Here is a 24,417-nt window from a genome sequence, read left to right on the forward strand (position 1 = left end):
GAGTCCGCGTTCTGGGGCCGGGAGTGGGGCCCTGGAAGGGGCGGTGCGGGCAGCGGGAAGTGGGCGATCCGCGCAGGGGCTCCTCCGGCGCCTCGGGTCTCCGGCAGAGCCGCCGGCTGTGCGCCAGTCCTGGGATTCTTCCTCAGCCCCTGGGGTCCCCAGCCTGGAGCCCCGAGCTGGCAGCAGTGGGGCCCCGGCTCCCCAGGGAGCCTTCTGGGCTCAGCCCGCTTCCCCCATCGTGTCGTGTTCCCGATTCACGGACTCCTGGTTTGTTTCCGTGCGCGGTCCTGCTCCTCCGGCGCAGACGGGGGTTCAGGCTCCCGTGTGTCTCAGACAAGGAGGCGCTCCCGGCCGCGCGTGGGCCACCCGGCGCTGATGCCGCCGTCCGTGGGCTGAGCGAGAAGCGGCTCTTCTATACTGGCCTGCCGAAGCGTGTCATTTCGCTTCTCACGTCCTCTCTGACCCGAGGCAGTGGCTCTTGGCCCCCAGAGGACATGGGGCTGGTGTCTGGGGACACCTGTGGCCAGAATCGTGCCCTGCCCCGCACGCCCCCAGAGAACCATCCGCCCCCATGTCCATGGAGACCCTGCTGCAAGGTTTATTTAGGAGTGTCTCCCAACTTTGGAGTATTTGAAGACTGTTTTGTTTACATTTTCAGTACTTAATCTTAGCTTTAAGTTGAAGGAAGCAGACTAGAAAATCCACGTATATTTTAAAAACATTTAGCCTTTCTGCTCAAATACAGATTTCGTTTTTTAAATGTTTGTTTATTTCGAGGGAGAGGGAGAGAGAATACAAGCGGGGGAAGGGCAGAGAGAGAGGGGGACAGAGGATCCGAAATGGGCTCTGCGCTGAGAGCAGAGACTCCGATGTGGGGTTGGAACTCATGAACTGTGAGCTCATGACCTAAGCCGAAGTCGGATGCTCAACCCACTGAGCCAGCCAGGTGCCCCACAGAATTCATTGTTTAAGGTCAGTGGACGTGTGTGAACAATGTGTGTTCTCTGTGAAGGGATGGAAAGTTCTGAGCCCGCTCTGTCTGATGTATCGATTGATGGCATTCAGTTGCGTCACATCCTCATTTCTCCTCTTTGGTGTGTTTGGTCCTATAATTGGCATCGTGATCAAATTTTTCTTGCTTTGTCACAATTTCTGCTTTATGTGCTTTTTAAAATTTCCATTGCGTTTCGAGAGACCTTACTTCACTCTCACAGACACACATTCCCAGGCTGCACTTTGCCATCCAGAGTTTATTTTGAGGGGCGCCTGGGTGGCTCATTCAGTTGAGCAGCTGGCTCTTGATCTCAGCTCAAGCCGTTATCTCATGGTTCGTGAGATCAAGCCCCACATCGGGCTCTGCTCGGATGGCTCGGAGCCTGCCTGGGATTCTCTGCCCCTCCCCCTTCTCACGTTTGATGTCGCGCTCTCTCGCTCTCTATTTCTCTCTCTCTCAAAATAAACATTAAAAACCAAATAAACAGTAAAAAAAAAATAGAATTTATTTGACACGCACAGACCCGTGTGCACACACAGCCGTTTCTGCTACCCGTGGCTTTTTTGCCCTTAACTGAATTCTTAACAGTATAACACGTCTTTCGGTCTTTGCTCCCAGAACAGCCCATCCCTCCAAGGGTAGAGGTGCTCCCCCATCTCAGAGCCTGTCATTCTGCTCAGGAGCTGGAATCCATCCCCGGTCACTCGGCTTAGGACACGCCTCACTTTCCATCTGGAGCCTCAGTTTCCTGTCTGTAACTCAGGAGGGTGGCAGTCCCCTCCCCAGTGGAGGGTCGCTGGGTGAATTCAGGCAAGGTTCCTGAAAGGGCCTGGCCCAGAGGAAGTGCTCGGTGAAGATGAGAAAGAGGTTCTGACCCAACATGGTGGGTGCCCGGCGTCCCTCCTCCACAGATGGGGAAACTGAGGCTCGGACGGGAAAGGACCCTCAGGGTCTCACGGGGAGTGATGGTGGCGCCGGGACCTGCCCGCCCACTGGTGTGTGCTCACCCGTTCGCGGGAGGGCCTATTATCTCCTGGGCCTCAGCAGTGATGGGGAGGTTCTGTTTTATTTGGCCTCCTGAGTCTTTCGAGTCTGTGCTGCCCCGCTGATGAGAGGGGAGGGGGCAGGCAGGACCCTGCGGCGGGGGCTGGGGCAGGTGGGTGCTGTCCAGAGCCCTTCCCCCAGGACTCCCGTGTCCCTGTGTCCCCAGGGTGGAGGCTTCCCCAGCCTGCGCCTCTGCTGCTGCCGAAGCAGAAACGGCCAGCCAGGCCTCGGAGCCCGCCAGCCAGGCCTCGGATGAGGAGGACACGCCTGCCACTGACATCTACTTTGTAAGTCCCCTGCAGCTCCTGACGTTGCCAGGCCCTCGACCAGACGCACTCACACGCTCACAAGGCGGTCCTGTGGACACAGACGTGCACTCACGGGTCAACGCTCCCCTCCGCACGCTCTCGCACACCCAGTGTGCCTTCACACGCATTTACACCCACACGCTCACGTGCTGTGGGAACGCCCTGCCCCGCGCCCTCCAGGCCAGGCCACCCCAAGTCAGGGGAACTGCCCTGTCCTCGAGCTCCGAGCCCCACAGGGCCCCGTAGGTCCCGGGCAGCCCCGGGGCTGGCTGCTAAGGGCTGCAGGCTGTGTGGCCCTTCTCCTGCTGGGAGGGGGTGGGGGGTACGGCCAGGTGGGTTCTGTTCTCGGGGAGGTAAGGGGACTGTGGCGAGGGGCAGGTGGGACAGGTGTGCTTCATGCTGCCAACCTCGTGGCCGAGGACTCACGGCTGCTCCTGGAGGAGGTGGGGTCTGTCGCAGCAGGAAGGGGCCTTGCCCCGGGAACCCGGGGACCCGGGACCTCTCTTCCAGAGCTGCGGGTCGCCTCCCGCCCTGCATCTCCCACAGGTAGACAGGTTAGCTGGGCCGGGAGCCTGGGTGAGATGGGTGCCGGGTGGCCAAGTGGCCTCGTGCAGTGGAGGGGCCTGCCTGTCTCCCTCCCGGACCTTTGATCTCGTCTCTCCCCCCCCCCCCCCCCACCCCGGGTCCCATGAGTTGGGGGTCTGCTGCACCGCTGTCTCCTAGCTAACACCACACTGCTGTCTGTCTTGGGGCCTCTGTCTGGCCTGGAGTCGTAACAGGTGCACTGTGTGTGCGTCCCCACACCCGCCGTCATCTCCCCGTCCCGGGGGGCTTGGTTTGTGTCCCATTCTGCGGATCAGTGTGCGAGGCGGCCCCGGGGCCGTGTTCGATGTGCGCGTCTGGGTCCTGTCACCTGAGTGGGTGGCCAGGCCCTGCAGGCAGCAGAGAAGGTAGGGGGCCAGAGCGGGACCCCGCCACCCCCAGACTCACCTCCCGCTTGGCCATCGGCTTACCTGCCCCGCGCCCTCCCCACCTGGCCTCCCCGCCGGATTCTGTTGCCTCATCCTGTCCTCTGTTTGCTTCTTCCCCCCGCTCGCCCGGCCCGCCCAGTTCACCGATGGGAGGTACTGGATTTACTCTCCCCGGCATCGCCGACTGCGGGCCGTGACGCTGAGCTCCTCAGGGACTGTAAGTGACCACAGCAGGCCTCCAGGGAGCCCAGCCCCCAACCCACCACCCTGGGCAGCAGGGAGCCACAGGTCCCAGCTGTCCCATGGCCTCTGAGAAGGGACTTGGGGAAGTAAGCACCTTGACCGAGACCAGCCACGTGTCCCCTGGTGATGTCACCACTGGGCCTGTAGGCACACACGGCCGGGGATAAGGGGACTTGCCCGTGGCGGCGGGGTCTGCATCTGACCCCAGCCCCTGGCGGCCTCTGCCCCTCTCCCCAGCCCGCCCAAGTCAGGGACAGGCCAGAGGACACTTGTCCCATAGTCAGACCTCGCTGCCGACGGCTCCCCAAGGGGCGTCTGCCCTGTGGAAGCAGGTGGTCACATGGGTCAGCAAAGGGACCGCAAAGCCAGGCTCTTAGCTGCAGGAGAGAGGAGGGACCAAGGTCTCGGCTCCCCAGGAAGCCCACGAGGGCCCACGGTTTACATAAAATCTGGGTCCAGGCTCCCAGGCAGCCCCTGTGTCTCGGGGACCCTCCTCTACATAATGGGCTTGGGGACTCTATGTGCACCTCATGCAGCAGTGCCAGCATCGGTACCTGATAATTGGCATCATGAGCAATAAATGAGGGCCCAGAGATGCCAGGTAACCTGCCCGGAGCCACACAGCGCTCCAAGCAGGCAGAACAGGTTGAGTACCTGAAGTAAGTTTCTGTTCTCAAGACGAGGACCCTCAGAGGCTCACACCCCCCAGCCCCAAATGCCTCTGAGCATCCCTGGTCGCCGGCACTGAGCTAACCCGAGAGGTGGAAACCGCATCCCCAGGCCTTCCTGCCGCGCTGTGTCCTCGTGAGTCAGGGATGCAACACCCCTAGGATGATCTAAGAGCAGGCCCCGAGGGCCCCCAGGGGAGTGCTTTGCAAAGGCTGCCTGGAGAGGGGTTGACCCTGACCTAGAATCACCGGGGTGTGGGGAGGTGGGAGAGGGAAGGCTGGGCTCCGTGGGGGGCACAGCGGAAGCCAGTGGGGGGCACCGGGGAGGAGAGGGAAGAGCGTGAGGGCTAGATGGGTGGGTCAGGCCCGAGGGCCTGCAGAACCGGGGACCGTGTGTCCTTGGCCCCACTTTAGTGGGGTCACCACGGGGTTCTGCTTCCTGCTGCCCACCATCGCTTCCCCGGGCATGCTCTTTGCAGAGTGCAGGCACAGACCCTCTTGTCCCACGTTCTGCCCTAGAGGGGCAGCTACCCTGACGTCTATCTGCGGCGGCGGCTCTTCCTCTCCCCCCTCCCCCCCCCCCACCCGCGCGAGGACTCCCAGGCAGGCAGCGGCTTTTGTTGTGCTGTGACCAGTAAGCAGCCGCAGGGCCTGTGCGCCCCTGCACGAGTCCATCCGCCAGCGGACAGCCCTCAGGGGGCGTGTCCCTGGGCCAGGGGCCCCTGGGCCGAGTGCTGGGGCAAGAATGAGCTGGCCGAGGTGTCCCGAGGCGGGCCGTGCCTCGGGTACCGGGAGTCTGGCCTGTGGAGGCAGGTCCCGCGGCAAGAGCTTGGAGGACGGGCAGGGTGAGGTGGGCAGAAGTGGGGGCCCCAAGGTGGGGCGGGAGGGCCTGGGCTCACCCAGAGAGCGTAGAGGCCGCACGCTGGTGCTTGTCCTTCACGAGGCCCCGAAGAAGCCACCCCTTGTAGAGGCGAGGCTGGTGGTCGGGGTCGGACGCAGGAGGGGCAGGTCTGGGGGCGTTTTGGGTTGTGGCCCCCGTGGGTTTGGGGGCCCTGGACGCCCAGGGGGGCGTGGCCAGGGCAGGTGCGTGCTCAGGCCCACTGCTCCCAGCAGAGGCGGGGCAAGGGGGTAGGTCTACAGGCACTGAAGAATGGGGGCGGGGGGGGGGGGGGCAGGAGAGAAGAGAAAGAAAAAGGAGAAGGGGGCTGGGGGTGGGGAGGATTCTTGTGGTGGGAGCAGACCCAGGACGGACACGTGTGGGTGGGTGCTGAAGGCACACGTGCCCTCCCCGCCAGTCCGACCCAGAATGGCGACCCCCTTCCCCGTCACAGCCGGAAGAGCGCACCCCCTGGCTGGGCCTGTGTTGCTTGCTGTCTGGGTGGCCCGTGCCTGGGTGTCTCCCGGCTATCTGTGCGTTTGGGGCATGAGGAAACAGCCTCCACCCTCTACCCCCGACTGCCCACATCACCCGGGACCCCCAGCAGAGGGTCCCCAGGGCCCTGCCCCAGCTGGCGGCCCCACTGGCCGAACAGCAGGCAGGACTGAGGCCGGAGCCCTGCCCGCGGGGCTAGGACGGAGGCGAGGGTGCCGGGGGGGAGGGCCGAGCAGGAGGGGAGGGGACAGCAAACAGGCCACGCCCCACGCCCCTCCCTTCCCCTCCGCTGCTCCGGGCCCTGCCTGCACCCCCCACCCTTGCACCGCGCCGCTCCCTGCCGCCCACCCCGCGCTGCCGCCGCTCGGCCCCGCCGGCCCGAGGGGGCCCGTCCAGGTGGGGCTGGGGCCTGTCGGGGAGAGGCCGGCGGGGGCTGAGCCGCCTACTCGTCGTCCGCGTTGGGGTCCGCCTCCTTTATTTCTGTTTCTTCCTTCCTCCCGCCTGCCTCTCTCGCGCCTCCTCGCACCCTGCTCTTCTGCGCGCCCTTCCTGCACGTGCGCCCGCCCGCCCTGCAGCCCGCCGACGAGAGGAGCTGGGTGTACTCCCCGCTGCACTATAGCGCGCAGGTCCACCCAGCCTCCGACGGCGAGAGCGACACAGTAAGTGCGCCCCGGCCCGCCACGCCCGGGGCCTCTCGGGCCCCGGGACAGACGGGGAAACGGAGGCCCGGGGCGGGAGGGGGCCGGTGTCTTGGGCCCTCGCGGCAGGGCGGGGGTGGGGGGGGGGGGTCCTCACCCGCGCCCTTGCCTTTCGCAGTAATTTCTATGCAGTCACCGACCCAGAGCCGAGCGCTCGCTGCCGCCCTGGCTGCTTCCCGGAGGCGCCGCCCGCCCGCCCGCCGGACCTCGCTCCACGACGGCCGCGGCCCCCAGCTCCCGTCTACTACCTACGCCTGTGAGACTGTGAACCTCCCTGAGTGTCCGATCATGTATTTATTTTGGGTCCTTACTCTTTGCACAAAGACGGCAGCACACGTGTGCTTTTTTAGAAAAAGATAAAAAAGGAAAAAAAAAAAAAAAAGGACGTGATAGGAAAAGAAGAGAAACCACCCCACCGCACCTTGTGGTTCTTCGCTGTGCTTGAATGTGTCTCGCCGAGGGAACGAGGCCAGTTGGCTTCGGGGACCTGGCGCCCTCTGAGGGGGGCCGGTCACCCAGGCTGAAACCCACACTCCGAGGCTCCGCCTCTCCGCTTGGACGGGGCGCCGAGGAGGGAAGGACCACGGAGGCCCCGCCGGTGCCTGGGACCACAGGCCCCCCTGGCTAGGTGTTGCGGCCAGGCACGTGACATCCGCCCTTGGGGGTGGCCGACCGGTGGTCTGGGGGGCGGGGGCTCTCCACCCCGCTGATGCCTGTAATCTCTGCATCTGTTTCCCACCACCTGTCTGCCAGCTGACCTGTGAGTAGGAATGGCCGGCGGCCGCCCCTCTCGCCAGAGCTCAGGACGGTGGGCTTCCCTGTGGTCCCCACGCGGCCTGCTCACTGTCCAGAAGAGGGGCCCAAGCGAAGGGAGACGTTGGGCCCCAGGCCGTGGGACTTCCGGAGATCACGTCCTGGCACAGGGATCCCCCCCATGGTCAGGCTGCCCAGCTGTCCGGTTCCAGGCCCCCCAGGACTGGGATGGGTGTTTGTTTGTTTGTTTTTTAAGACAGCGATGCATCTGTGAGTTAAACGATAAGAGAAGAAATTCTTCGTGAAAAACAAAAATTTTCTAGTTTGTCGTCTTCAGCAGGGGCAGCCCCTTCCGGGCTCAGAGACTCCATCGTGTCCAGAGGGGACGGTGGGAGCCGACAGCATCGCAGGGTCTGTCCTGCCCCCACACAAATGCACTCCCACCTCTTGAAAGGTGACACAGTGGGGGTGGCTTCCCCCTGCCCACTCTGCCCCCCACTGGCTGGCTCGCTCGCTTGGGAGAGCTGGGAGCTGGCTTGGAGCAGAAGCCTCACCTGGAAGAATTTCTCCCAGCCCTGGCCTCCCTGGTGGAGAACCTGCTGATCCAGGAGTTTGATTTTCCGAGTCCCTTGGGAGCTGCATAGTTTGCTGTTCCCTGTGTGGATCCCTCGTCTGCCCTCGTGTCCCCTCACCCGGCTCGCTTTGTGCACCTGGAGGGAGCCTGCTGGCCTGGCTGCTGTCCGCTCCTCCCTGGAGAACCAGGTTGCATGCTGGGGGCTGTCCCCTAGCTGCTGGCACAGGGGCTCCCGGGACGTGCCAGCATGCAGCCCAGGGAAGACAGCCCTCAGACGACCCGTCAGAACAAGCCCGTGGGTGTCCCAGATTAGAAGCAAAACTATGTCCTCTCCCTCTTGCCCAAGGAGCCTTTGTCCAGACCCTGGGAAGTGTCCTCACCTGGATTTCAGACCAGCATCTGTCTGCAGGTCCCCTGGCTGCATGCCACAAGTCGCCGGTCCATCCCTACCCCTTCCCATCAAGGGGATGACGGCGGAGCAGACAGAGGTCCGAAGGTGCATCTCAGACCTTGGTGACTAACAAGGACCACTGTGTCACCCGGAAGCCGGTGTCAGAGCCCGTGCCCGGGCACGGATGTGAGTTCTGCGGGGATGACCAGAGCAGCAGGCACTGTCCCGGAGCAGCGCGCCCCGTGTCCAGGGCGCGCTCAGCCACCTGGAGCTTCAGGAGGGAGCGGGGGAGCCCTGCTGGCCCCCTTGGGCTTTCCTGAATCACGGGACAAAGGCATTGCTGGGATGCTGATACAAGAGAAGTTTGCAAGCCTCCTGGATATCGTGACGTTTCTATTCTTGTGCAGGTCACTAAGACCCCCTTGGAGACCTGTTTTGTGCTGGTTGCATCCTTTGTCCCTTTTCAGAGAACTGTCACGTGGATGCTAGTGTGGCCTGCAGACTGTGCCGATGGGAGGGGTTTGCTTACTTTCCGGGCAGGGGGCAGGAAGGCAAGACTTTATTTATAATGTGTAGCAAATTCATGGCCTTTCCCAGCTCCCACCCCCACCCAGAGGAAGGCTCTGGACCCAGCCAGCTGTCACCCACCCCCCCACCCCCAGCACAGGAATCTAAATTCCTTCGTGGCGACACCCTGTCTCCCCTCCTGGCTCATCTCTGATGGCTGCAGTCCCTGAGAGCTGAGAGCCTGAGCGCTGGCTGGCAGTCTGTGCAAAAGAAAGGCATTTCCTGAGACTGTCTAGGTGCAACTTCCTGAGAGCCCTCGCTGGCCTCTGTCCAGCCTCGCCCCCTCCCTCCACCACTTGGCTCAGTGCAATACTCCCCTTCCGGTTGGGGTCCCTTGCCATGGTACTGTCGCTGCAGCCCCTGGGTCCGCACTGCGGGTCAACGCCCTCCACCGCCTTTTCTCTGGCGGCTCAGTTGCATCGCCTGCCCCGCCCCCATCTCGTTTTTATGGTCGAACTGATTTCAGAACAACGAAACTGCAAACCTCGTGTGTCTTAATTCTCTCAGGGGGTTCCGTGTGCTCAGCCCCTGTGGTCTGGTGTGTGACAATCTGGAGCGCGGCCTCATCGGGCACAGAATGCCGTCTCGCTCAAACCCAGAGCCGTGGGCACCTCTGTAACTGTGCAGCCGCTGCTGGCCCCAAATAACATATGCAGCCCTGGGCCCCCGCTCCCCATCCCCGCCACCCTTCCTTCTTTTTACGTTGGAGAGATCTCTCTAATAAATCGGGTAATAAGCATCAGCCCTCGTTCCCTTTGCCTCTGTGCGTGCCGGTGGTCTGCTTGAGAACGTGAGGACTGACTTTGAACGAGAGCAGAAGGAAACCTTGGTAAGATTTAAAATAACAGGAATGGGGCGCCTGATTGGCTCGGTCAGTTGGGCACCCCACTTCGGCTCAGGTCATGATCTCGCAGTCCGTGGGTTCGAGCCCCGCGTCCGGCTCTGTGCTGATAGCTTGGAGCCAGGAGCCTCCTTCAGATTCTGTGTGTCCCTCTGTGCCCCTCCCCTCGTAGCACTCTGTGTCTCAAAAATAAATAAACATTTAAAAAAAATTTGTTTTAAATAACAACAGGACCTAGATGCCTTAATAGCCGTGGCCTGCTTGGGGTTCCAGTTCAACTCAGAAAACTTGTATAATTTTCTGACATCAGTGCAGCCCAGTGTAAAAGAACAAACACTCCCCAGAGTTTGTATTCGTTCTGCCAAACTTGCTCAAGTTGAGTAATGCATGGACCCCTTTTATAGCAAAAGTATTTGTCCAGGATTTCCAATCCAAGAAACACTGCTTTGAAAGGTCCCATTTGTAAGCAGGACCTTGGAAATCCAGTTTTAAAATCAGGATGCAGAACGGCTCAGCTCGTTTATAAACTAGACGTGCAGATGAGATGATCTGGAACGTGCTCACCATCACGTCATGTTCAAAGATTAGTATTCAGATACTGTCAAAGATACATGTGCATTTTGAAATTACAAGGCCAGGGGCGCCTGGGTGGCTCAGTCGGTTAAGCATCGGACTTCAGCCCAGGTCATGATCTCTTGGTTTGTGAGTTCGAGCCCCGCGTCGGGCTCTGTGCTGACAGCTCGGAGCCTGGAACCTGCTTTGGATTCTGTGTCTCCTTCTCTCTCTGCCCCTCCCCTCCTCATGCTCTGTCTCTCAATAATAAATAAATGTTAAAAAAAATTAAAGAAACAAAGTTACAAGGCCAGACCCCCCCCCCACCTTAGTCCACATCCCATGAAAAGCAGGTTTGTTATCAAGAGGTGGTCTTCTGAAAGTCCTCCCCACCAGCAGCCCCACTCTGCGCCTTGGCTCCAAGCAGAGCATGCAAAGCTACCATTTAGGACGATGTCATGAAGTACTCCAAGACAAACATTTGAAGAGCTTAGAACTAGAATATCAAGGACCATCCTCTGGGGTGGGCTGGGGGAGCTTGGAACAGGACTTCAGGGTCTTCAGGACCTGCCTGCTGTGGTCCAACCTCCTCACGAGTCCAGCAGGGACTCCACCAGCGTGCCCCCCGCCCCCAGCCCATCTGTCCCTGCTCAGAGCCCTCCTGTGACACCCCGGCACCCACAGAACAAAGCTGCACCAACCTAGTTCAGATCCCAGCTCCCTGTTGCCTCGTTGGGGCTGTGGGGGCACTGTTTATTGAAGTGACTTTCCATCTCTGAGCCCCAGTTTCACTGTCCGTAAAATGGGTTGACGGTTAATTCGTGGAGTTATCCAAGTTTTTTTTTTTTTTAACTTAACCCTTGAAACACATAGGTATTCATTTCGAGCGATGGAAAATGATGGTCGCTCTCAAGGGTCGGCCCAGCCTCAAGGCTCTTCATTCTCCGACCTGGTTTCAGTTCGTCGCCTTCCGTCGCCTTCCGGAGCAGTCTGGACTCAACCGACGACCTCGCAGCTTCACACCCGCACCGGCTTGAGACCTCGCTAGCGTGGCTGGCCTCCCCTGGCCCCGCCCCCAGACCACGCCTCCTCTTGATCCCTCCCTGGGGGCCCCGCCCACGTCGGCCCCACTTTCCCTCGGAGCCCATTGTTCTTGGTCCCGCCTCCCCAGGCTCCGCCCCGCTCGCAGTTCCTGGTTCGCTCTGGCTCCGCCCACGGCTCCTAACCCCGCCCCCCACCAAGGCGCGAGGACCCACGTGGGGCTACCCGTAGCACTGCCTAAAGGGCGAGCCCCCAACCCCGGAGACGAAAGTCCGGCAGAAGTCCGTCACGCGGGCCACGTTTGTTGGCAGTGGGGAAGTTACGGGGAGTCGGAGTCCCCGCGGGATGGGGCGGCGAGATAGGTTTCCATCTCCCGGCTCAGGCGCGGACGGGGCAGCCAGGCGCGCGCCGCAGGGGAAGAAGGCCCCCGGCGCAGGCCCCGGATATTTGTGTCAGCGCTGCCGCCACCGTCTCAGCTGATGGGTCGGGACACACGCTCGCGCTCGCGGTCGGCTGGTCGCAGGGGCCGCAGGCAACGGAGCGGGAGTCGGAGCCGAAGTCGGAGCGGGAGCCATGAGCGGCGAGACCGCCGGCGCCGGGACGACGAAGTACGGCGCAGGCGGAGGCGGCAGAGCCGGGAGCGCAGGTGGGGGTCTCTGCGTGAACAGCGCTGGGGATCCGGCTCCCGCCCTCGGGGAGCCAGAGACCCACGGATTAGTCAGAGAGGGCTCCCTGGAGAAGGGGACGTCCGAGTACGAGTCGCAGTTCGCCAGGCAGCGAAAGGAAGGCGAGCGGCGTTCCAGGCAGGGCACCTGGTGGTTGGAGGGAACGGAAGGAGCGCAGCGAGCGAGGCGGGACGGGAAGGGGAGTAGGAGACGAGGTCGGAGCGGTAAGAGGAGACCGGATCGTGCGGTTTTGTGTGCCGTGGTGACGGGGTTGGCCGTTACTCGGAGGCAGGTAGGGAGCCATGGGGAGGTTTTTGAGCAGAGCGATGGGGTCTGACTGACTTTGTGGAACTTCCTCCGGTTTTCGCGTGGAAAAGGGACTGAGGAGGCTGGCTGGAATGACAGCGGGGAGGGGGAGGAGGAGGAGGATGGTGCAGTTGTCTAGGCAACAGACGGCGGTGGCTGTCAGAGAGGAGGCAGTGGGAGGCTCGGTGGGGAAATGGGTAGGTCTGAGAGGGATTTCATGAGTCGGGGCGGCAACACTTGCTGTTGGAAGTGGGTGTCAGACGAAAGAACTGTTGATGGCAGGAGGCAGGACTGGGTTGACTCCTAGGACCTGGGTCTCAGCTTCCACGCGGCCAGCAGCCCCTTTCTTTTGGAAATGGGACACCTGTCCACATTTGACTGGAGTCTCCTCCCGCATAGAGGGACGAGAACGGTGCCAGGGACCAACTTCCAGACCTAGGTCCCGGGATGTGACCCGTGACGTTCAGGCCAGTCCCTGCCCCACTGTGGCCCAAGTTTCCTCAAGATCTCTTGCTTTCCCAGCATGCCCAGTCTCCCGTCCCTTGGGCCCGTTCACCCCATGGCCAGAGTGGCTGTAATCAGACATGGTTGATTTCCCTCTACATTTGAGAAGGTGGTTTTTCCTTTTTTGAGTCTCCTAAGATCATTGCAACCCAGGAATTCCAAAAAGTTACAAGCCTGTGACTCCAAGACTCCATAGCCTGTGAACCAAGAATAGTTTTTACGTTTTTATTTTTATTTTTTCTTTAATGTTTATTGTTGAGAGAGAGACAGACAGACAGACAAAGGGCGAGCAGGGGAGGGGCAGGAAGAGAGGGAGACACAGAATCGGAAGCAGGCTCCAGGCTCCGAGCTGTCAGCACAGAGCCCGATGTGGGGCTCGAACCCAGGAATGGTGAGATCATGACCTGAGCCGAAGTCGGACGCTTAACTGACTGAGCCACCCAGGCACCCCAGTTTTTACGTATTGAAATGGTGAGGAAGAAGTCAAAAGTAGTATCTCATGACATGTGGAAATTGTATGAGGTGTCCGAATATATTCAGGTTTTGGCGTGCACAAGTGAAAGTGTATTGGGACCCAGCCGTGTCCCTTTGTTCCTGTCTGTGCGGGGCTGCTTCTGCAGTAGGGACAGCACAGTGGTGTCCCAGACCGTCTGGCTCTTTACAGAGAAAGCTTGCTGACCCTGGTTGGGGTCCCTGGTGTTGGTGTTTTCCCCACTGGTTCACGTACAGCAGGAAGCCTTGTCATGCCTGCATGTTTTTCGTTTGCTGTCTTCTGGTGTTTGAGTTGCAAGAACCAGCCGTCCTAGGTCTGTAATTCGAGTCGATGTGGTTTATGAAAATTTGACCGAATGCGTAGTCTGCGTGTAGGGACTCCCGAGAAGTTGGTTTCCAGGGCGTAGGCTTTTTCACCGAGCTTCATAGGTGGGGCATTTGACAAAATAAAGACATTTGGTTGTTGCTGTACACGTTCAAGGGGCCCTGAGCATTAAAGAATCTATCTCTAGGGCTCGCACATTCCATCCCCTGCCCGGTGTTTCTCCCTGGCTCTTCAGTCCCGAGACGCTTACTCCAGTTCCCTCTCGCCCAGCTTGCGGGACCAGTGTAGACACCACCTTCTCCTGTAAGCTCTCTCTTGTCGCCTTGGACACATCAAGTCCTCTGGTTCCTCCACTTAGAGCTTCTGTGCCGTCTGGCCCCAGCCTGCCTCGCTGCCCTCCCTTCCTTCCTCCCTCCCCCCGTTCACGCTCTTCTGCGCCACATGGGCCTCCACACTGCTTCTTTACATGCCGAGTAAATTCCTGCCCCAGGGCCTTTGCTCTTGCTGTGACTGCTGCCCAGATCACTTTCTCCCTGTAGCCCCCTCCCCCACATCGTCCAGTTGCCTCCTCAGATCTCCATCCACTAACGCTCAGTCACTCTTCTTTGTGACTCGTAGCACTGCCTAGGGTCACGCTGCGTGTTTATCTGTTGACGTGAGCCTCCCAAAGGCGGGGACCGTGGGTGGCACTGCTGGTCACCGCTGTGTCCCCAGAACCTAGAACAGCGCCTGGCAGAGCAGGTGCTCAGTGAACATCTGTCGAACAAAAGACTGGCAGCGAGTGCACCTTTGCGGGTTCCCTCCCCAGGTCGGGTTCGGACGAACACCGGTGGCGGCGGCGAAGGCGGCAGAGCCAGAGTCCGCTGCCCCCACGCTGGCGCTCACGGGGCCGGTCCTCCCAGTCTGACTCCGATGACGAGCGCCAGGAGCAGCAGCGGGGCCGGTGGGCCCGCCGGCGGCGGACGCGCTCTTGGTCCCCGGGCTCCTCGGCGTCCGGCTCGGCCTCCCCGGACCGCTCCCAGAGCCCTCGGGAGGCGGCGGCGGCGGCCCTGAGCCACCAGCACAGCCTGCAGGAGCGGCTGCGGCTGCGGGAGGAGCGGAAGCAGCAGGAGGAGTTGATGAAGGCCTTCGAGACCCCCGAGGAGAAGCGGGCCCGGCGGCTGGCCAAGAAGGAGGCCAAGGAGAGGAAGAAGCGGGAGAAGATGGGCTGGGGGGAGGAGTACATGGGCTACACCAACACCGACAACCCTTTCGGCGACAACAATCTCCTGGGCACCTTCATCTGGAACAAGGTGAGTCCGGGGCGGTGCCCTCAGGGGTGTCTTCCGTCCGCACGCGCGCTCACGAGCCCCGGCCTCTGGGGCCTTTGCGTCGCTCGCCCAAGGTGGGATTCCGGTTGCAGATGCTCCGTGGTCCCCGTCGCCAACACCTCGTTCTCGACGAAAGTTACACACGGTCCCTTACCTGCCAGTCCCGCCTCGCGCTTGTGACTGAGAGCACGGGCGTTCCCTCCCTCCCAGCCCTGGAGGCTGCGCCTCTGCGCCCTGTGCCTCTGTGTCCCGCTTTCTGCCTTCTTCCAAGGACACCAGTGATCAGCTTGGAGACTGTTTAGGTCCCATGTGACCTCGTCTTAACTAATTACACCCGCAGAGACCCCGTTTTAAAGATCTCCACGGGTTCCCGGGCTGGTGAATGGACGGATCTTTTCGGACACAGCTTCACGCTAACCCAGCACCCATTCGTCGTGGGGGGTGAGAGGGGGCAGGGAAGGCCTGGGGGGCGAGAGCAGGCGGCCACGGTCAGATGCCAGGGGTCTGCCGCTCACCGCATGCGCTCCAGGCACCGTCTCTTGCCTTTGTCTTGAACACACAGCCCACCTCGGGGCGCCTGTGCTCGCCATTCCCCGACCCGGGACCCTCCCCACCTCTTTCTCTGGCTGGTTCTTTCTCCTTCCTGAGGATCTCAGCTCACCCGTTCCCGCCTCTGAGGGCCTGCCCGGCCCCCTCGGCCCCACGGGTGCTCTTCCTCTCGGCGCGGCCTCGCCCTCCCTAGCGCTTTACTAGCAAACGTGTGCCGTGCGCCCGCTGGTGCTGGAGGCCGTGTGGGCCCTGGCGGGCGTCAGCGAGCAGGAGAGAGATCCCCGCGGAGCCAGCCGTCTCGTGGGGGAGAGCCTGTCGAGAAGCAGATTAGCAGAGCGCGCAGAGGAGAGAAGGCAGGCAGGTGTCGGGATGCCCTGGCTGTAGTTTGAAATCAGCCAGTCCGGGGCACGTGGGGGGCTCAGGCGGTTGAGCGTCTATCTTCAGCTCAGGTCACGATCTCACGGCTTGTGAGTTTGTGAGTTCAAGCCCCACGTTGGACTCTCTGCTGTCCTGTGTCTTCCTCTCCCTCTGCCTCTCCCAACTCGTGAGCGTGCATTCCCTTCCTCTCTCTCCCCCTCTCTCTCTCCCCCTCAAACATAAAATAAATAAACATTAAAAGTAGGATAAGTCAAGCCATGAGGCACCTGCGTAGCTCAGCTGGTTGAGCGCCCGACTCCTGATTTCGACCCAGGTCATGATTTCACAGTCGTGAGATTGAGCCCCAAGTAGGCCTCTGCCCTGAGCGTGGAGCTCGCTTGAGATTCTCTCTCTCTCTCCCTCCCTCCCTCCTCCTCCCCAACCCCTCTCCCCCATTTGCGCTCGCTCATCCAAAAATAAAATTAGCGGGCCCAGAGAGGTCTCGTTGCAAAGCTGACATCTAAACACGGGATCTGATCCATAACGTGTGATTCCTGCCAGGCCGTGAGCTCCACAGGGCAAGCTGTGTCCCCAGAGCCTGGCTCACGGTCGGCACAGCGTGAGCGTCAGTGAGCGTCAAATGAGCGAGCTTGGTGTGATTTGCACGCGCGTGTGCTCAGACATTTTCCCTAGTGTTTCTTGGAGCCGCAGCGGCCCTGGGGAGTTGGCCCCACGGGAGGCCACCGGCCCCTCCTGTGACAAGCACGTGGGGGCTCGGCCCCCGCTCAGCCTCTGAGGCCTCTCCGGACAGGCCCACGGTTTGGGCAGCACCACGCGCTTGTCCCCCCGTCCCGGGGCCACCGGCTGGCGGAGTGGGCAGGCGCGGTGCCGAGCATCAGCACGCGCTCTGTGCCCGGCCTTGCTCACAGCGCTCTCCGTGAGCCGACTCTCCCTGCCGTGGCCGCCCGAGGTCTCCCGCGGTGAGTGACGGAGCATGATTGGAACAGGGCCATCCAGCTTCACGTCCGTGCCCTGGGCTGCCGTTCTGCGTGGCCATAGGGGTGAGAAGTCCGGTCACCGTTAACGCCTGAGGCGGCAGCCCAGGCTGAGGCTGGGGAGGCCAGGGGGTGGCACAGGCATCAAGGGGTGGCCCCAGACCAGGCAGCGCAGGTGTGTGTGTGGGGGGGTGGCAGGGGCGTCCTCGAACATCCCTCAGAGCCGGGTCGGCGGGGGAGCGCTCATCCGGAAGCGCGGGCTTGGCACCCGGCTAGGGCAGCAGCTGTGATGTCGGAGTCCTCGAGGGGTCTGCAGACCCTGCGCCCTGAGCGCCCTCCAGGAGGTGAGGACACAGGGAACGAGTGTTTGTTGTGGGGCGTGGTGTCCCAGGGGCCTGTGAGCACGGGGACCGCAGTGCCCCTCCTAGCGACGCGGGCTTTCCGGCGCTGTCCCGCCCCTGCCCGCTCGCACCGGGCGTCGGACCTGCCGAGGGCGTGAGCACCCCGAGCTGGCCCACCTGGCATCTGCGTGCGGCAGCCTGGCAGGTCCCGGGTGGGGTGCTCCCGTGAGTGACGCTCGGGAGCCCCCGGGGCGGGCGGCCACCTCCCCGCCCGCTGCATGTTACTGCAGGTGCTGCCCGTGCCGGAGGCTGCTGTAAGCGGCCCCGTCACGCTGGTCCTGGGAACGCCAAGGGGGCTGCGTCTTCGGAGGAGGTCGGGGCGCTGTGGCCGCAGGCACGTCGCTCCTCGGGGCCGGACCCCCTTCCCTGCAAAGCCGCCGCTCGGCCTGACGGATCCGCGTCTGGATCTCGGAGAGGGCGGCACCGGGGACCCCGGGGCGGTGCCCGGGAGGGCGGGACGGGGGCGCCCCTGCTCAGCGGGCATGTGCTTGGCCCTTCCAGGCCCTGGAGAAGAAGGGGATCGGCCACCTGGAGGAGAAGGAGCTGAAGGAGCGCAACAAGAGGATCCAGGAGGACAATCGCCTGGAGCTGCAGAAGGTGGGGCTGCCCTGGCCGGCCTGCACGGGCCGGGCCTTCCCTCGCGAGGGCCCAAGGCTGGCCCACCCTGGCTTAAGCCAGGGACCGACCCGGCGGGTGGACACAGAAACCCCCGGGCAGGCTGGCTCCAGACACGGTCGGATCCAGGGGTGCGGGCTGCGCCTCCGACAAGCCGTCTCCCTCCGCCTCCCCGAGGGCCCCGAGACTTCTGGGCCTTGCTCTCAGACGCCTCCTTCGTCTGAGAAGGCAGAGTGGTCTCGGCTGCTCCTGGCTGCCGTGTCTCCAGCAGAAAGAAGCTCCTCGGCCCTACGGTCCGTCTGAGGTCTCGGGCTTCCCTGGCCAGTCCGCGTCCACGGCCGGGGCCGGGCCCGGGCTGTAGTCCCACTCCGGACCCCAGGGTCCCCCGTGGCCCCAGAGGGTGCAGGGCAGGCCCCACAAGACCCCCAGCCAGGCCCGCCTGCAGCACCCCGCCCTCCCCGTGCGCCTGCAGGTGAAGCAGCTGCGGCTGGAGCGGGAGCGGGAGAAGGCCATGCGGGAGCAGGAGCTGGAGATGCTGCAGCGGGAGAAGGAGGCCGAGCACTTCAAGACGTGGGAGGAGCAGGAGGACCACTTCCACCTGCAGCAGGCCAAGCTGCGGTGCGCCCTCCCCTCCCCCCCCCCCCAGCCCCGTCTGCCCCGGGGCCTTTGCACGGGCCCTTTGCTCCGCTTGCAATCTCCCGCCCTTCGGATTTCCACCCGCTGCCTCCCCGGGGAGTCCCTGCGTGCCCCTTGCTGCGTGCACCACTTCCTGTTTGCTCCTCCCTCCAGCCTGTCACTGATGCCCCCCCCCCCCCATCTCCATCTCCCCCCGTCTCCCGCGTTGAGTTGTGTGCCGAGGAGACCTCCGAATGATCCTTGCTCCGTGTCGCGGTGCCGCACGAGCTGAGCGAGGTGCCGGGCCCCTCGCGGTACCGACCGTGGCTCACCCTCTGCCGCCCGCGGGGCCACGTGCTCATCAGCCCCGTTTACAGAGGGGGAACACGAGGTTCCTGGGGGCAGGGGAACGCCTGAGGCCACACGGCGGGTGTCTGAGCCTCGGTGGCGCGTGTGCACCAGGAGCCTGCTCCCAGCCCCTCTGTCCTGCTGCCCACCAGCTGCACCAGCCCCTGGGGCTCGGACCTACCTGGTTTCGGGGCTCCCTTGGGGTAGAACAAGTGTCCGTTTCTGACACGCGTCCCCCTGGGTGTGGCACTGATGCTTCAGACCCTCCCCTGCCCCTGGGGGAGCAGATCGTCCACTAGAAGGAGGTGGTTCTCTCTGCCCCTCTGGCCCTGGCCTGTGTCTTCCGACCGCCCAATGCCCCCTCTTCCAGGAAGACCTCCTTGTCCCCCACCCCCTGCAGGCCAGGCTCTTCCCCGGGCGCCCACACGAGCCACCCCCCCACTCCACCCCACCCCCGAAGCAGGGTCTTCAGGAGGTGGGGAGGGGGGCCTCCTGGGCTCTGACACCACCTCCCTGCTCCCTGGCAGCTCCAAGATCCGCATCCGGGACGGGAGGGCCAAGCCCATCGACCTGCTGGCCAAGTACATCAGCGCCGAGGACGACGACCTGGCCGTGGAGATGCACGAGCCCTACACCTTCCTCAACGGCCTCACCGTGGCCGACATGGAGGACCTGCTGGAGGACATCCAGGTGCCGCCCGGCCCCGGCCCCGGCCCCGCCCCCTCCCGCACACCTCACCGCCCCTCACCGCCTCTCCGTACCTTCCGCCTCCAGGTGTACATGGAGCTGGAGCAGGGCAAGAACGCGGACTTCTGGCGGGACATGACCACCATCACGGAGGACGAGATCGCCAAGCTCCGCAAGCTGGAGGCCTCGGGCAAGGGCCCAGGTAGCCCCGCGCAGCGCGACCGGAGAGCGCCCGCCGTGCTCTTGGGGGGCCCGTATCTGGGCGCCGGCGCGCTGGGAGCTGTCTCAGCCCGGGGCTCTCCGCCTGCCTCGGTTTCCCCATCGGGGATCTTCAAGTCTCTCCGGGAGCCACCAGGGGGCAGCGGCAGGCTGCGGCAGGAGCTTGGCCCCCCCGCGGCTCCCCCTCAGGTGGGGGGCTCAGCCCAGGGCGGGGGCTCCCTTCCTTCAAAGATCGCTTAGCGTCTGCGCTGGGCTTCCCGGGAGTGGCGCCAGCAGGGGCCTGTTTTGTTCGGTTTCAGGTTTTTGCCAGAAGCTTGGTGTGTTCGAGGGAGGGCGGCACCCCGCTTGTCCACTTGTGCGGGAAGCCCCTAGAGCCCCGGTCTCTTGAATCTGGTGTTCTTTCCTAATTCGCTTTCCTTTCCCTCCAGAGGGTTCCGCGCAGTGTCCAGGGAGGTGACCCTCGGGGGGTGGGGGAGGGTCGTCCTGGGCCCTGACCCCCCCCCCATTGTCAGGAGCCCCCCCCAGTCGTGACAGCCACAGATGTCCCCAGACATCACCTGGTGTCCCCTGGGGGCAGGATCACCCTGGGTGAGACCCCTGTTCTAGAAGCTGATGACCAACCTTGCTCCTCCCTCTTCCACCCCTCCCACCCCCAGGGGCCTCGAGTGCCTGCCCCCCACCCCTCCCCCAGGCCCATGTAAATGCCCTTGTTACTCAGCCCAGGTTGGGGGGACGGCTTCCTCTTAGGAAAAGGAGGAATGTCTTTCGTCATGTTTGTTAAGTGCTGTTTTGTTTCCCTGCGCCCTCTCAGCCAGCACATCCTGCAGTAACTTCTAGAGAAAGAAGGAAATCCTTTGCTCTGGGAAACGTGTGGAGCGATTTCCCTTGGGGGCAGTGAGGCCCTGGGTGTAGACCTCTGGGGGGAAGGGCCCTGACTGCCACAGGTGTGGCTCTGGGCACAGATCCAGGCCCGGGCCTCCCGCGGAACTGGCGAGGCGGCCAGACCCCTCAGAGGGTCACCTCGGTGACCCCGGGCCTCCTTCCCCCTCGTCCCTGTGCACGTCGTCTGTCACCCCGCACTGCCTCCTCACTCTCTCATGTTGGAGCCCCTCTTTACTACCCCACGTCGCCCTTTCTTGCGCTTTGTCCCCTCGTCGTGTGGGACACATTCTCCAGTAAATTGTGGGGGAAGGCGGGAAGTTCTTGGACATCGTGTAGTTCGGGAAACGGGTCACGTCTGTGCCCTGCCAGGTGACGGGGGCAGGGCGCTCCCCAGACACACAAGACCCTGACCCACTGGCTGTGGAAGAGTGAGGGCCACCCTGCCGGGGGTCCCCTGCGCCGAGTCCCCCGTCGTCTCTTGCCAGCTGCCGATTCGCCCCCTTCTGTGGCCGCTTCCCTTCTCTCAGTGACAGCAGAGGCCCTTCCGTCCACTATCCCTCCTCCCCTGTCCTGGCTGGGGTCCCAGCTGGCTCCGGGTCTCCTCAGAGATGAGCTTGTGTTTCTGTTTCTCTTTTCGGCCTGATCTCCAATATCGTTCCTGGAGACGCGCAGAGTGCTGTGTGTTGTGCTTGTAAATTCAGTTGGGCTTTTTCTTTCGCCTTTAATGGGAAAGTCTACCTGTACATGGGCGCGCAGCAGTGTGGGTGTTGCGGCGGGGGGCCCCGTTACCATTCCCTGTGGGTTCTCCCCAAGCTGCTGTCCCAGAGCCCTCCGTCCCCCGCCTGGACCCAGCCGGGCCCCGCGGGATGCTCCGGCGGCATCTGAACCCGCGACTCGATCTCTACACCGCGGTGTGGCAGAGCGGGGCTTGTCAGGGTGTGCACGGGGTGCGGCCCTGCCGGTGGGAGGCAGTTTCGGTGCCCTGACGTGTCTGTGTGGTCTGAGACAGGGCTGCCTGGGGCCATCCAGGTGTCAGCAGAGGGGACGAGTGTCTAGATGCTGACTCGGGGGTCCCACGGTGGTTGCCTAGAGGGACTTGGGTCCTTTTTGAGCCCGTCTGCTCCGCTGGAGCCAGTGTGTGGTGGCCGTGGTGTCAGAAGCCGGTTCTTAGCCGGGAGCACGTGTCACTTGCACCCCGCACGTGCCAGACGCTGCACGCCGAGTTCTCGCAGTGCTAGGAGGCAGCAGTCAGAAGCCCAGCAAGGCCCCTGCCCTGGGGAAGCCACTAATCAGGCATCCAGGCCGAGGGGAGCAACCTGGTGGTCCAGCGAAGGCTTCCCGGTCCACAGGGTTCTCGACTGGTGGGGTCTGGGAGGCAGGCTGGATGAGGAAGAGCATGTTACTGCTGGAAAGCAACATATGTGCAAAGGTCCCGGGGCAGGGCTCAGTGTGTTTGACGAGCAACAAGGAGGCTGCAGGCAGGGTCAGGTGGCACCCAGCCCTGCCCTCAGGGGCTTCTCAGTCTGGAGCCGGGGCATGTCCCTGTGTCCCCAGCTAAATCTGGATGGGACCGAGAAGGGGCGGGCTTGCCTTCCCGGGGCGGTGTCAGGATTTCCCGCAGTGCCTGGGAAAGGAGCTGCTCTCCTTACTAGGGAAAACTGAGGTCCAGAGAGGGTGAACTATTTACCCAAGATGACACAGCTGAGACTAACAGGGCAAAATCCGAACTCCTGAGAGTCTGGCTGGCGGGCGATCCATCCCTCCTCGCTCTTCCAATGCGGGTGGGGGCGCAGTGGTGGCTGGGAGTTGGCAGAGCCGGATGCCAGGCTGAGAAATGTCCGCCCAGCAACCCCAGCCCCACTCAGAACCTTCCCGACTAGGGTCCGCGGCCCCGTGCCAGCTCCGTGTTAGCAGGGTCCAGCCAGGGTCAGGGGAGGAGCCGTGTGGGCCAAGGGAAGGGTCGGGAGCCCTGCCGCCGCCCCCTCCCCCCGCTGAGCGCGCCCCCCCCCCCCCCCCCCCCGCAGGTGAGCGGCGAGAAGGGGTCAACGCCTCGGTCAGCTCTGACGTGCAGTCGGTCTTCAAGGGGAAGACGTACGGCCAGCTGCACGTCATCTTCCAGGGCATCGAGGGCAAGATCCGGGCCGGGGGCCCCAACCTGGACATGGGCTACTGGGAGAGCCTGCTGCAGCAGCTTCGAGCCCACATGGCGCGCGCCAGGTCAGCGTCACATCACGCCGGCGTCACTGACGCCGGGGGGGGGGGGGGGGGGGGGGGGGCCGGGGAGCCGCCCCGCCCCTCCGGCCTTCTGGACACGCACGCTGGGGGCGGGGCCTGCGCGGGGCGGGGGGGGGGGGGGGGGGGGTCAGCTGGCATCTCGCGGGCCCCAGGCCCACTGTTCCCTGTACACGCCCCCCCCCCCCCACCCGCGCGCCTTCTGCCCACTGCACACGCTCCGTGTACAGATTCTCAGCGTGTTTGGCCGCGCTGTGTAAACACGGCCGTGTGTGCTGCTAACTGCGGCGGCGTCTCTAAGTTTATTCTCCTCGCCGCCCCTGCCCCCGCGTCCCGTGTGCCGTCCAGCCCGGCTCGGTGGCTCGTGAGGCACACGAGTCCCCCGAATCCCCCGTTCAGGGACTCGGTCCTCCCCGCAGGGTCTGTGGCCTTGAGTCCCAAACCCGGACCCAGACGCCCCTCCCCACTCCCACCCTCCACAGCCCTGGCCTGGGGGGGGAGGCGGTGCTGCTGCTCCCCCAGGCTAGCGAAAGGGGGTCATGAGATCGGCGGGCGGGGGGGGGGGGGGGAACCACAGGTCCCCGGGCGTGGGGGTGACCGCCGGCCGGCGTTGCAGGCTCCGCGAGCGGCACCAGGACGTGCTGCGGCAGAAGCTGTACAAGCTGAAGCAGGAGCAGGGTGTGGAGAGCGAGCCTCTGTTCCCCATCCTCAAGCAGGAGCCCCCGTCGCCCGGCCACAGGTAGGTCGCCGGAGGTCCCCCCTCAGGCCCCGCCCCCCGCGACCTCCCCGCCCGACGCCATCCCTCCCGTCTCGTCTTCTCCGCAGCCTGGAGCCTGAGGACCCTGCCCCGACCCCACCCGGGCCCTCCTCGTCCGAGGGGGGCTCGGGGGAGCCGGAGGCGGAAGGGGCGGCCCCCGCGGAGGGCGAGGCGGACGGGGAGGCTGTGCTCATGGAGGAGGACCTGATCCAGCAGAGCCTGGACGACTACGACGCGGGCAAGTACAGCCCCCGGCTGCTCACGGCCCACGAGCTGCCGCTGGACGCGCACGTGCTGGAGCCGGACGAGGACCAGCAGCGCCTGCAGCTGTCCCGGCAGCAGCTCCAGGTCACAGGTGAGGGCCGTGCGGGGAGACGCATCCCCGAGCCCCTGGGGGGGGTGGGGGGCGCCCTGGGCCCGCACCCAGAGGGTTCCCCCCCCGCCCCGCCCCCTTCCGGTCTCAGGGTGGGGTGGGGACACACGCCGTCGGTGCCCCCGCCCAGGGGGACCCGGGTCGGGCCCCGGGAGGGGCGGCTGACGCGCGCCCCGCCCGCAGGGGACGCGAGCGAGAGCGCGGAGGACATCTTCTTCCGGCGGGCCAAGGAGGGCATGGGCCAGGACGAGGCGCAGTTCAGCGTGGAGATGCCGCTGACCGGCAAGGCCTACCTGTGGGCCGACAAGTACCGGCCGCGCAAGCCCCGCTTCTTCAACCGCGTGCACACGGGCTTCGAGTGGAACAAGTACAACCAGACGCACTACGACTTCGACAACCCGCCGCCCAAGATCGTGCAGGGCTACAAGTTCAACATCTTCTACCCCGACCTCATCGACAAGCGCTCCACGCCCGAGTACTTCCTGGAGGCCTGCGCCGACAACAAGGACTTCGCCACCCTGCGCTTCCACGCGGGGCCGCCCTACGAGGACATCGCCTTCAAGATCGTCAACCGCGAGTGGGAGTATTCCCACCGCCACGGCTTCCGCTGCCAGTTCGCCAACGGCATCTTCCAGCTCTGGTTCCACTTCAAGCGCTACCGCTACCGGCGGTGACGGCCGGGGCCCCTCGCGGACTGGCCGCCACGTCTCCCCGGGCCCTCCCCGCGCCCGCGCCCGCCTTCCCCGGGGGGAGCGCGCCTGGGAGAGC

At 63.7% G+C, this 24,417-nt stretch overlaps 2 protein-coding genes across 9 annotated transcripts in view; both read left to right on the forward strand.

The window, feature by feature from the left end:
* The window catches only part of PIP5K1C (phosphatidylinositol-4-phosphate 5-kinase type 1 gamma), a 49,722-nt gene extending 40,397 nt beyond the window's left edge, over nucleotides 1–9,325 (forward strand). For 4 of the 7 annotated variants that reach the window (XM_086699511.1, XM_086699512.1, XM_086699513.1 and 1 more), the window contains exons 16-19: nucleotides 2,205–2,325; nucleotides 3,457–3,534; nucleotides 6,176–6,259; nucleotides 6,417–9,325. In XM_086699511.1, coding sequence (XP_086555637.1) covers nucleotides 2,205–2,325; nucleotides 3,457–3,534; nucleotides 6,176–6,259; nucleotides 6,417–6,419 — 286 coding nt within the window. In that variant the 3' untranslated portion in view covers nucleotides 6,420–9,325. The remainder of the gene's footprint in view (nucleotides 1–2,204; nucleotides 2,326–3,456; nucleotides 3,535–6,175; nucleotides 6,260–6,416) is intronic. The other 3 variants (XM_086699514.1, XM_086699515.1, XM_086699517.1) reach the window with 2 other exon arrangements.
* A 2,127-nt stretch (nucleotides 9,326–11,452) lies between these two features.
* Nucleotides 11,453–24,416, forward strand: CACTIN (cactin, spliceosome C complex subunit). 2 transcript variants are annotated; one of them, XM_086699518.1, is made up of 11 exons: nucleotides 11,453–11,663; nucleotides 13,580–13,612; nucleotides 14,118–14,601; nucleotides 17,423–17,518; nucleotides 18,009–18,154; nucleotides 19,027–19,189; nucleotides 19,274–19,388; nucleotides 22,312–22,504; nucleotides 23,136–23,258; nucleotides 23,345–23,631; nucleotides 23,833–24,416. In XM_086699518.1, exons 1-11 carry the CDS (start codon nucleotides 11,497–11,499, stop codon nucleotides 24,321–24,323), a joined length of 2,298 nt encoding a protein of 765 aa, XP_086555644.1. In that variant the 5' UTR covers nucleotides 11,453–11,496; the 3' UTR covers nucleotides 24,324–24,416. The 2 variants fall into 2 exon arrangements, with proteins under 2 accessions (XP_086555644.1, XP_086555645.1); XM_086699519.1 differs by lacking the exon at nucleotides 13,580–13,612 and having other exon boundaries at nucleotides 23,833–24,415.
* The last annotated feature ends 1 nt before the right edge of the window (nucleotide 24,417 follows it).

Source organism: Puma concolor, chromosome A2, assembly GCF_028749965.1.
Source record: "Puma concolor isolate L17-30 chromosome A2, mPumCon1.1.hap2, whole genome shotgun sequence".
NCBI lineage: Eukaryota > Metazoa > Chordata > Mammalia > Carnivora > Felidae > Puma > Puma concolor.

Coding starts and splice junctions, on each gene's coding strand:
- CACTIN (XM_086699518.1), top strand. CDS start 11,497: ATGGGTCGGGACACACGCTCGCGCTCGCGGTCGGCTGGTCGCAGGGGC. Junction 19,190..19,273: donor ACCTGCTGGAGGACATCCAG/GTGCCGCCCGGC, acceptor TTCCGCCTCCAG/GTGTACATGGAGCTGGAGCA. Junction 23,259..23,344: donor CCCCCGTCGCCCGGCCACAG/GTAGGTCGCCGG, acceptor TCTTCTCCGCAG/CCTGGAGCCTGAGGACCCTG.